The following is a 12,402-nucleotide window of genomic DNA, read 5'->3' as shown; positions in this document are numbered from 1 at the left end:
TCAAGCTAGCCTGGTGCAGAGTGGTGGGTGGAGGGGCCACCACCTGACCGCAGACATCCCCAAAGTTCCAAGAGTCCTCTTGCACAACCCCCTCTCCCCCCTCCCCACCCCTGCCCCACCAGGCAGTGCAGCTTATGGGAAGGGGGCAGCAATGTGTGGCCCTAGACATTAAAAGCATCCTTTCCAGCTGCCTCTCGGTGTAACTGATCAATCATGGGTTTTACCTGATCTGCATCCCTTTTCTGCAGGAGCACATGTCCTTGCGCAGCAAGAGGCTGTTCAGAGTGACCGCCCCAATCAAGAAGAAGACCTGCTTCACAGCCTGCCTCACCAGCTCAGGTTCCAGGCCGTTCTGGCACATGGTGCTGTAGAAGTAGCTCAGCTGCTGCAGGACAGAGGTCATGGTGTAGGCGTCCGTGTCATCTATGCTAGATGACCGCTTCCGGAAGCCCGTGGGCTTCAGGCCGGAGATGCCTTGCAGGCTCTCATACTCCAGCATGCCCGGCACTGCAGAGCAAAACACAGGCATTTCTTGCACATGCGGTGGGGACAACCAGAGAACATTTCCCACTGCTCTCTCGGGTCTGTTCCAGGACCCGGGACATTTTCTGCAAGAGTTAGCTGTGGATGCAGCTGTGATGGGGAAAGCAAGAGAATCAAGGAGTGGGGAGCACGGGGTGTAGGAGGTGGGCGGAGCACATGGCTGTGTACAACAGGGCGGCAGTTCCTCTTGCAGGCTTGGACTCCCTCTTCTTTCAGCTTCACAGGAAAGGGAGTGGGTCGACACAACTCATGGACTGTACCATTTCAAGCCTGAAGTATTTAAATTTCAGAAAGTTGAAGAAAGTATACAAGAATCTGAGTGGGACTTTAAGATTTCAAAAGTGGTAATGACCTAGGAGTAGCTACACATGGAGTAGCAGGTGTCCCTGGTCTTTCCCTTTGGGGTGAATCACCCTTCCAGGCAGGAAATTACAAACCATGTACTTTTTAGAGAAGTAATCATTTCAAGCAATAGAAAAGAATTAAAAATGAGACATTTACACGGTTACATTTTTCTGGTTTTAAAATTATGTTCTTTGAAATCACTAGATCTCACCAACCATGAGATCACGACCTGAGCCAAGATCAAGAGTGGGATGCTTAACCAATTGAGACATCTAGGCACGCCCTACAGGATTTGTTTTTTTAAGGTTTCAGTGTTACCATAAATATTTTTTGGTCATCAATTCTTTTCTTACCTATTATTGGTTGAATGTTATTTTCCATTACAACAATGAACCGATGATATATTCGTATTGCCACATCGCTAAGAATCTGTCTGTATTCTGAAAGGTCAAAATTGTTCAAGCAGTTCTTATTCTGATGTGGACTATTAAGCTTCATGAATTCCTGAAAGTAATTTGAGTATATAAATACATATAAATATTAGAATGCTATAGGCATGTACGAAATTAAAATACTCTCTAATGGCATTATAATCAGCTCCTATACTTCAAAACTTAATGTCTTATTTGTATCAAATGAGCTCTACACGTGTGTGGTAGCCCTTATTTTCTATAACTAACTGTCACTGTACTCACCCTACAAATATGTGCCTCCAGCACCAACAGAACACAGTGGAAAATAACCTCCATGGAAACTCATAAAAAAACAAAACAAAACTGCAAAGCACCCAAGGAAACAAAGAGGTTTAAGAGGTCAGTAATACAATACATGGGATTCATGACTTAATGATTATAGAGCATAGATCAACCTGAAATATTTTAAGATGTGTGCAATGGACTAAATATTTGTGATGTTCCCAGATTCCTATGTTAGAGCCTTCACTTCTAGTATGCTTGTATTTGGAGATGGGGCCTGTAAAAAAGTAATTCAGATCAAATGAGGTCCTAAGTGTGAGGCCCTCGTCTGATGAGATTAATGTGCCTTTAATAAAAGACACTAGAAAGTTCAATCTTTCTCTTTCTGCACCCACACACCAAGGGAAGTCTGTGTGAGGGTATAACGAGAATACAGCCATCCAAAAGCCAGAAAAAGAGCACTCACCAGGTACCAGCCATGCTGGCACCCTGATCTCAGACTTCAGGTTTCTAGAACTGTGAGAAAATAAATTTCTGTGGCTTAAAAGCCTTCTAGTCTGTGGTATTTTGTCATAACAGCCCACCAGCCTAATACAGTATGTTCAATATGTTCAAAGAAATAAAGGAAAAAGAAAGCATTAAGACAAGAAGAGGATATAATGGTAACAGGCATAGGTGAAAACCATAGAAATAGAAATGAATATATAGCAACTGAAAAAAAACATGTAGAATAGATAGAGCAAAGAACATTGTATATGTGGCTGATGGGGGCAAAGAAAAGGTAAAAAAGTAAATGGTGTTGCATAATATCCTCTTCCATTAATGTCTCACACATGCTTGTTTGTCTTAGATGGGCTGGTCTGTGCCCCCTGCTCCTTTTGGTATTCCTTTTAGTCAGAGGTTGAGTTTTCTCTACTTGTTTCTCCTTTTGTTCTGTAATACTAGTAGAATTACTTTTATATTTTACTCTTCCTTCATTGGGACAATTTGCTATCCACATGGAAAAAGATATGAGGTCATTATCTCAACATCATGGGATAAATAATCACACCAATTCTGGATAGGTAAAAGCATAATTGTGAGCTCCAATTTGAATTACAGAAATACAGAAGAAAGTAGGAGAGTAAATTCACGATCTCAGGGCAGGGAAGAATTTCTTGACCGAGACACTAAAACACATCATAAAAGGATAGGATTGATACGTCAAAATTCAGAAATTATGTATGATAGACTCCATAAAGAAAAATATAAGACAAACCATGGTTTATCCATGATAAAGACCCACAAATCAGTAAAAAAAAAAAAAAAAAATCACCTCTAAACAAAATGGAGAACTGATGTCATAGGTAATTTGAAAAGAAACCTAAATGACCAGTGAGCACATGAAATGATTCTTGACCTCATTAGTGATCAAGTAATTGCAGTTTAAGTTGACAAGGTATCATTTTATACCTATGAGGTTGGTAAATAATTAAAATGTCTGTCAATATCAAGTGTTGGTGAAGGTATGACTCTGGAAACTTCATACACTGCACGGGTGTGTGCAGGGACAAATGGTAGAAACATTGGGAGAGCAGTAAAACCCTAAAAGCCACTTTGTTATTTCAGGTCAATGAAATTTTGCTCTTTGAGTATTTGAAGGTGGAGAATTCCTTTATGATGTTAGCCCCTTGGGGGCAGAGTTGGAATGACAAAAGATGTACAGATTATGGAGGAAGATGAGAATCCTGTAGATCCTCTCTGAAGAAACAGCCATGTTGATCTAAAGGTTGTATTTTAGAGTTAGAATACTAAAATCTTCAGAATTTCACAACCAGAATCAAAGTTAAAAATCATCTAATCTACCTCACTGATTTAAAACTCAAGGAAAATGGAGGCTTATTATCATGCCCAAGGTCCAGGCCTTTTTTAGAAGTCTCTGGCTGTGAATCCTGTCCAACCAGTAATGTGAAGCTGGCCTCCTGGCTGAGGAGGAAGGTAGGAAGCCATTTGGAGCAGAGGCTGCCCCAGGAAGTGGGGACATGCCCAATCCCTGTGGTGGGCTCTGCCTCATAAGGAAGTTCTAGACCAGCAGTCAGCACGGAACACAGAGCAGGCGAGTGCCCCTACCTCTTCACCACTGTACTGCTTTAGGCAGTTGAGGAAATGACACGTATTGGAAAGCCAAAAAGATAGCATCTCAAAGTCTTCTAAATGTTCCTAAAAAGAAAGAAAGAAAGAAAGACAAAGTTGGATTTGGTCACTACTTGTACCTTTGAGCCAAGAACAGATGTATCTTACCTGTTTAGTTAGCTTGTTGGCTTTTGATCAAAATGAATTCTTCTTTTATTCATCCAAGATTTTATTAAATTTATATACTGTAATGATAGGCTTTTATCTTTATTTAGCAGGTTATGGTTTGCAAAGTATTTCTGTATAGGTCACTTAGTATGAAGCTTGATACAGGCACTGCAGGAGTGCCTGATAAAGGTAAGTCTGGGGTCTTGCTTTCTGGAGTTCTCATTCTGACTGGGAAGAATGTTGCATATAACATAACGTATGCAGGACACAATTAAATAGGGGGCTGAGCACCTGCATGGTGGACATAGATGATGCCACAAAAGCTCAGAGGATGGAAAGATGCTGATGAAAGAGGGCAGCTGAGAAAGCCTCCTGAGAAGGGGAGAGAATGCTGCCTTGAAGGAAAGGGGTGGAGGAACCAGAACTCAGAAGCAAGGACTCTCTTGGGAAGAACAGCCCCGCTTGTGGGGCAGCAAGAAGAGGAAGAAAGAAGGTAGAGGTGTGGTGGTCACAGAGGTAAGAGGAAAACTGGGACAGTCCTGGGATTTGAAGGACAAAGTAGGATGGTTTCAAAGAGGTGGTCTGAAAGCTTCAGTCCCTTAGAGGAGGATAAAAATTAAGGAGAAACCACTGGATTTAGCAAGAGGAATTACTGGTGATCTTTTTGTGCAGTGACAGAGATGAAGCCAGATTGCAGGAACTAACCTGCTAACGTAAGCACCTTGGTGAATGGAGAGGCACAGAGATGCGGGGGCGCAGGGCCAAGTGAGGGCTGCTTTAATGCGCTGTGTGCTGGAGCTGGGGAGGGGCAGTCCTGGACACCAGCAGAGGCAGAGGCAGGGAGCCACTGGGGAAGCTGACCGGGAAAATGCTGGTGAGGAAGGATTTCTATTCCTCATGCCATGCATCTTCTAGTTTCTAAATATTTAGAGATTCCAGAGTGGCAAGAGGAGGCAAGTACCGTGTACCCATGGCCTGGGACACAATGCACGTCTGTCCTAAGGAAACCCAATTTATGAAATTATGGACAGGGAAAACATCAATTTATGGGGGTCTCTTCCCAGAATACCCTGGTGGCTCTTGTGAATATAGTGACTAGAAAGCACGCAAAGCACCAGACAAATGTTAATTTTCTATTCTAACTCCTGATGAATAAGGAATCCTCATGGCCGGACATCTCATACCCTGAAGGGGTAGAAGTGCTGGGGGTGTTGGCTACCCGGCTGTAGTCTTGAAGGTAAGGTTTTGAGGTCTGTTGGCACATCTTTATCCTTGGGGATCCCTGACCTAACTTGTCTTTTCCAAACAGCTTGACTTCTTTCATAGAGTGGGCCTCTGACTAATTTAAGGATGACACACTTCGCGTGATTCACCGAAGACTAGAGGTGAAGAATGGGCCAGGGATGAACCCTTAAGGTGTTCTTAAAGTAACTAAAATACCAAAGGCCAATGTCAAAGGCAGTTCGTACCTTAACCACCTGCTTGATGCCACTAATGGTGCTGTTCATGAGGGACTTGAGCATGTTGGCGTCGTTTAGAGAGTCTGCATAGCGCACACACATGAACAGGATGTGAGCGGGCAGCCCTGGGATCATGTTCACCACCACACCACGAGGCTTCAAGTCTGGAACAGAAAGAGTCAATGAGGACTACAGCTGATCGATAGCCAGCTCTCCCCATAAGGAGCCTCTGACTATGGGACAAGGGTTATTTGCTTTTCTGTACTTGATACAATGCCTGAATGCACAGGCCTATCTTTTCTCTTTGAGGAATTCAGTCTGGTTCTTTTCCTGGCAAAAATATACAGGTACCGCCTGTTCCTCTTACTTCCCATTTGCAAAGGACTTTCTCTTTTTTTTAAAAAAAAGGCTGAATTTTAGATAGAATTTGTACTTCTTCCTGGCATGGAGACCCTGGATTTCAGCCCTCCAATGTAAGGGAAAAACCCCAAGTCCATGCACCCGACTCCAGCCTGTGTGATGAGGATGGGATACGGTCTCAGTGATCACATACATCTTCCCTGAATCAGGAAAACAGACACACTATAGTCCTGCAGAGGCGGGCCTCACTGACCTTGAGAAGAAGAGAATGGCAGGAGGAGACATTGGGGATAAAGGGAAGAGAGAAACTTTATAGAATAAACTCAGGTAAGCAAACAAAGACCTCCCCATGGCTGCATTAAGACAGAGGAATGAAGAGGCCCCACGGCTGTGCACAAGTGAGGCTAGAAAGGAAAGGGTACAGGTGGCTCATGTGCTCTGGTGGGGGAGTCACCTAGAAGAAGAGGAAGTTAGGCTACACATCAGCTTTCTGCTTTATCTTGAGACCAGCTTATAAAAGGCAGCTTTTCTCTTTCCCACTGGAAAACCATGTGATTTTCAGGTGAGGACAGTTTAGTAAGATTGGTTCTAAGACCACCAATACTTGAGCATACACATTGGAACATTCCTGTAACTGAAATGTGTTTGGGAAGCTCCCATCACATTGCCTGCAAATAAAATTCTCAGCAGAAGTCGAATGGGACATGGAACCACAGTTACTTCTGCCATTGCTCCTGTGCTGAGACACAAAGATGAGAGGATGTGTCTTCTATCTGGATCCCATGATTAGACTTTGGAAGGGGTGAGGGCAGTACTTCTTAACTGAGGGCAATTCTGGCTCCCAAGGGACATTTGGCAATGTCTGGAGATGTTTCTTATTGTCATGACTAGGGGTTGTTACTGGTTTCTAGAGAGTAGAAGTCAAGGATGCTACTTAATATCCTACAATACACAGCCCCCACACAACAACCAATTATCTGGTCACCAGTGCCGAGGTTAGGAGACTCTGGGCTAGGAGAAGCAGCAGTGGAGGAAGAGAAATGACTACTCCCACACATGATGGTAGCAATGACTGACAGAGCAAACATTCAGACTTTCAGGTCTCACTACCAAGAATGAGGTTTTGAATGAGCTTGTCCTCATCTTCTGTCTTGTATTCCAGCATTCCAAGATACTCCTTGGGTCTTGAGGACAAGTGCACATCATTGCCTATAGGCAGAGGCAAACAATCAGCTAAATTCACAGAAACAACTCCCACAGGCTTTAAAATGAGACTGCTCTCTTTCCACCCCATTCTGGCTGGCTTGCACACAAATGCCTGCAGCTTTCAGATAAATGGAAACTTGATTAATCCCAAAGAATTCCTCTGGTAGTGATTCTTATCTGCAACTATATCAATGAGTATAGCTGTCGCTGAAAAGGTGGAATGATCCTTGTAGGGCTCCTCATGAGTGCCCGGTATGAATCCAGCACAGTGCAGATAAGAAAGCAAGCCAAGATGTTTCTTCTGTCTTCAAGATGCTGATGTCACAGTCAAGGAAACAAGATTCATGAAACAGTAGGTGAGCAAAGTACCAAACTGCATGATCCTAAGGGGGCTGTATTAGCTTCCTATGTGCTGTAACAAGTTACCACAAACTTAGTGGTTTGACATACCACAAATTTTCCTATCTTACAGTGCTGGAGGTCAGAAGACTGAAATGGATCTTACACGTTGGACTACAATCAAAGTATCAGCAGAGCTAAGTTCTGGAAGCTCTAGTGGAGAATCCGCTTCTTGCCTTTTACAGCTTCTAGAGGCTGCCCACATCCCCTGGATTGTAGCCTCTGCTTCCTCTGACCTCTGCTTCCATCACCATGTCTGTCTGTCTGTCTCTTTGCTTCTGTTGTCACATCACCTTGTTTCACTCTGGCATTCCTGCCCCTCTCTTATGAGGTCTCTTGTGATTATACTGGGTCCACCTAGATTAATCCAAGGTAATCTCCCCATCTCAAGATCCTCAATTTAATCACATTGGCAAAAATCCCTTTTGTTGTGTAAATAACACACCCACAGGTTCTGAGGACTGTGATGTGGACATCTTTGGGTGAGCCAGAGTCTGCCTTCTGGTCACCAAAGATTCATGTCCATTCTGAGAGGAGATGTAATGCAGAAGCAGAGGTCAGAAAGATTTTTTTTAATGTAATTTATTGTCAAACTGGCTAACATAGAGTATGTACAGTGTGCTCTTGGTTTTGGGGGTAGATTCCCATGGTTCATCACTTACATATAACACCCAGTCTCATCCCAACAAGTACCCTCCTCAATGCCCATCACCCCTTTTTCCCTCCCCTCCACCCCCATCAACCCTCAGTTTGTTTTCTGTATTTAAGAGTCTCTTATGGTTTGCCTCCCTGTTTGTAACTTATTTTTCCTTCTCTTTCCCCATGGTCTTCTGTTAAGTTTCTCAAGTTCCACATATGAGTGAAAACATATGATATCTGTCTTTCTCTGACTGACTTATTTCACTTAGCATCATTCCTTCCATTTCCATCCATGTTGCTGCAAATGGCATGATTTCATTCTTTCTCATTGCCAAGTAGCATTCCATTGTATATATAAACCACATCTTCTTTATCCATTCATCAGTTGATGGATATTTAGGCTCTTTTCATAATTTGACTATTGTTGAAAGCACTGCTATAAACACTGGGATACATGTGCCCCTATGAATCAGCGAGAGAAAGATTTTGAAGATGCTATGCTGATGAATTTGAAGATGGAAGAAGGGACCCATAAGCCAAGAAATGTGGGTGGCCTCTAGAAGCTGGAGAGACAAGGGACAGGATTCTCCACTAAAGCCTCCAGAAGGAACTCAGCTCTGCTAACATGTTGATTTTAACTCTGTGAAAAACATTTTGGACTTCTGACCTCCAGGACCATAAGATAATAAATTTGTGTTCTACTAAGTCACTAATTTTTGATTTGTTACAGCAGCTACAGGAAATTCACACAGGGGCCATGAGAATGTACACAGAAGTGGGTTGGAACTGTTAAAAAATGAAGGAGGTAGCACACCCGTTGGGCCAAGAAAGGTGAGTAGGGTCTGGTGGGTGAAAAAGAAGGTGATGCAAGTATTGTTAACAAAACTTTCTTACTACTGCACGAGACTTTCTCCTGTTAATTTAATAAATTAGCTCTGTTCCCTTGGAAACTAATAAAGGTAGAATGCCAACTGTTTTAGTAAGCAATGCTGTTTATGATAAGAATGACACTGCAGCCTGTTAAGCTTTCAGATGACCGTGTCCCTGCTGATGACTTGAAGGCAGCTCAGGGCCAGAACCACATAGCTAAATTGCTCCTTCATTCTTGACTCTCAAAACGGTGGGTTGCTAAGTGTTTGTTGTTTTAAGTTGCTAAATTTGGGGATAGTTTGTTATATGACAATGGATAACTAACAAGAAGGGAAGCTGATGTATTCCACTTAGACACATTGAGTTGGAGGAGGTAATAGGAAGGCAAAGGAGATAGTCTTGGAGACACAAAGGGACCAGGACTCAAGAAAAAAACTGAGGAGTGGGAGGTGGAGTTTGGAAGTCCTTATGTTGAGATGGCAGTTCATTCACTCATTCCAAAAACAGGGACACAATGGGAGCTTTGAGAGGGCAGACCTGATTTATCATTATTGAGGGAGAAATCCTCATGTTGCTGTTGGGCATTTTGAGTTTGAGGTGAGAGTTGAATAAAGAATAATAAAGGAGCTCTTCAAAAGTGTGAATACAGTAAAAGGAACAGAGAGTTCAAGGTACAGACTTAGTGATCCAGTTTGGGAGGAAGAGGAAGTGATATGAAACAAGAGTCAAGAACATTAGAAGAGAGAAGTCAGAAAAGTTCAGACTCAGAAGCAGGTGAAGGAAAGAAAAGCCTAGGGGCCTTTTCACAGGAGTTCATGAGGACATTCAAAATGTGAAGTTCATATTCAGGACTACTGTCTGGCTTCTTAGCTCTCTACTTCTTTCTTCTAATAGAAATGGAGATATTAATCCTCTGTAACTGGGAGAGGAAGAGAATTTCAAAGCAGTTACGTTTGAAACTTGATTACAGTTTCATTTTTAAAAGGGGAGAGTTAATAGCAGAAGAGGTTAAAAGTATTCATTACAGGGTGTCCCTTGCAATTACATGAGTGCATCTGGAATTATCTGAGGGCTGGTGAGCTATCCTCGGCCCAAAGGATCTTTCCATTAGTCCATCACCGAGCCCCCAACCTCACCAGTTGACAATCATTCCTTTGAGTTTTAAAAACTCTGGACCACATCAGGAATCAAACGGTGCCTGTGGACCTTAGCTGACAGTTCCAAAAAGTAGGAAAGGGAATGTTATTTTTCCTACCCTTTTCAATCGTCTTGCTTAGAGTTTTAACTTGATCTTGGAGCTTTTTAATCACTCTGTCCTTCATGTCTAACTCCTCTTCAAGATCCTACAGAAATCAAAAGAAACAAGGACATGAGCTTAGAAGCATCTTAATCTATTTTTTGGTAACAGTTTTATTGAACAATAATTCACATACCATATAATTCATTCAAAAAGTGTACACCAAATGGTTTTCTAAAGTCAGCTGTACAAACATCACCATTATCGATTTCTAGAACATTTTTATCACACCAAAAAGAAACCTGTAACTTTCAGCAGTCATCCTCTTGTTCCCCTATTCCCTTCTAGTCCTTGGTAATCACTAATCTGCTTTATGATTCTATATTATTTGCTTCTTCTGGACACTTAATATAAATGGAATCATATAATATGTGGCCTTTTGTGTCTGGCTTCTTTCACTTAGCATGTTTTTGAGGCTCATCCATGTTGTACTATGTGTCAGTATTTCATTCCTTTTTGTGGCTGAAAAACACCCTATTGTATGGCTATGCCATATTTATCTTGATCTATTTTTTCTTAATAAAGTAGTGCCCCTTGTAGATAATTTAGAAATACGAATGTGTGAAAATAGGTTCTCTGGATATCAGAGTCTAGAGGCAGAGAAACTTCAGAGGTTTGGGTCCTGGCTTTGTGTTTCCTTCCTAATAATGGAGTGGCCTTGCTCATGCTGAATTTGGCTCAAAAACCAGCAGGGTCTTGGATGCCTACAAATATGTCTTAGAAAGGGCAAAATGTTTAGGCTCTTCCTACATCCCAAAGGTTTTGGCCCAGAAAAGATTCAGGCTTCTCAGATCCAGCAGTACCCACCATACAATCACTATAGCCATGTGCCCTCTGGGGACTCTCAGGGCCAATGGAAACTGTGCTGTTTCTACTCTGTGGCTACCTCTCCCTTCCAACAGTTCTCCTGGTGAGCAAGGATTTTGTTCAGAGTGTTCATCATAGTGTTATTACTTGTAGCCAAAAAATCCAATGTCCAACAATAGTGGGTAGAATAAATTGTTGTGTATCCTATGACTTAGGTATTAAAATGACAGCTTGCATATATTATCAATGACAATGGGAAAGTATCTTCAATATAGTGTGAGAAAAAATATAGAATTTAAAACTTTATATGCAGTATGACCCCAATTTATAAAATGTGTATTACCATGGTAGAAAAAAGAAGAAAGGAATAAAATAAATCAAAATGTGAACAGTGGTTTCCTCCAGGCTCTCATTGACTGGTGACTTTTTTTATTATTACATGAATTTTAGGATGGGCTGAGATAGTAGGGAAGGAACTGTACCCACACCCCTACTTGTAATAACAGATAAAGTTCTTAATGTGTTTCTCCAGAGACACAGAACCGAGACCCCAGGGACACACAGAGGCACTGCTATGGAAGTCAGGACAGCCAACCACACGTGCTCAGTAGGAAGCTGCTTCTCTACTGTCTGAATACAGGCTATTCACTGAGAAAGTTCTATCTCCCTCAAAAAAAGTTGGACATCATCTAGGTGCTCCTGACTGGAACTTGTTACTTTCTATTAAATGTTAAACTCTTTGGATTTCTTTAGATATAATTCTTCATCAAAGTTAAATCCTGATATTGCAAAATAAGATTTTACCCCCTCATGGTTTTCTGTGAGATAATGGGGGGTCCTTATGGTACTGGCACAAAATAGGCACATAGATCAATATAACAGAATAGGAAACTCAGAAATGAACCCACAAGTATATGGGCAATTAATCTTTGACAAAGCAGGAAAGAATAACCAGAGGACAGTCACTTTAAGAAATGGTGTTGGAAAAGCTGGACAGTAACATGCAAAAGAATGACATAGAACTACTTTCTTATAACATACACAAAAATAAGCTCCAAATGGATGAATACCTAAATATGAGACAGGAAACCATCAAAATACTAGGAGAACAAAGGCAGTAGCCTCTTTGACATCGGCCATAGCAACTTCTTTATAGTTAGGTCTCCTGGGGCCAGGGAAAAAAGCAAAAACAAACTATTGGGATGTCATCAAGATAAAAAGCTTCTGCAAAGTGAAGGAAACAATCAACAAAACTAAAAGGCAATCTACAGAAAGGGAGATGACATTTGCAAATGACATATCTGAGAAAGGGTTAGTATCTAAAATCTATAAAGAACTTATAGAACTCAACACCCAAAAAACAAATAATCCAGTTAAAAAATGGGCAGAAGACATGAACAGACATTTTTCCAAAGAAGACATCCAGATGGCTAACAGACACCTGAAAACATGCTTAACATCACTCATCACCTGGGAAATAAAAATCACAACTACAATAAGC

General features: G+C 41.7%; 1 protein-coding gene across 1 annotated transcript in view; it reads right to left on the bottom strand.

Annotated features, from left to right (window-relative positions):
- MYO5C (myosin VC) overlaps positions 1–12,402 on the bottom strand; it is a 103,302-nt gene that overhangs the window by 14,186 nt on the left and 76,714 nt on the right. Inside the window, exons 33-38 of the mRNA XM_030318166.1 lie at positions 10,053–10,140; positions 6,794–6,892; positions 5,333–5,487; positions 3,693–3,782; positions 1,242–1,392; positions 225–507 (exon numbers count right to left, since the gene is read on the bottom strand). Of these exons, the coding sequence (XP_030174026.1) occupies positions 225–507; positions 1,242–1,392; positions 3,693–3,782; positions 5,333–5,487; positions 6,794–6,892; positions 10,053–10,140 (866 nt within the window). The remainder of the gene's footprint in view (positions 1–224; positions 508–1,241; positions 1,393–3,692; positions 3,783–5,332; positions 5,488–6,793; positions 6,893–10,052; positions 10,141–12,402) is intronic.

The sequence above is a fragment of the Lynx canadensis genome, chromosome B3 (assembly GCF_007474595.2).
Source record: "Lynx canadensis isolate LIC74 chromosome B3, mLynCan4.pri.v2, whole genome shotgun sequence".
Classification (NCBI taxonomy): Eukaryota; Metazoa; Chordata; class Mammalia; order Carnivora; family Felidae; genus Lynx; species Lynx canadensis.
This window is presented reverse-complemented; position numbering and strand designations above follow the sequence as displayed.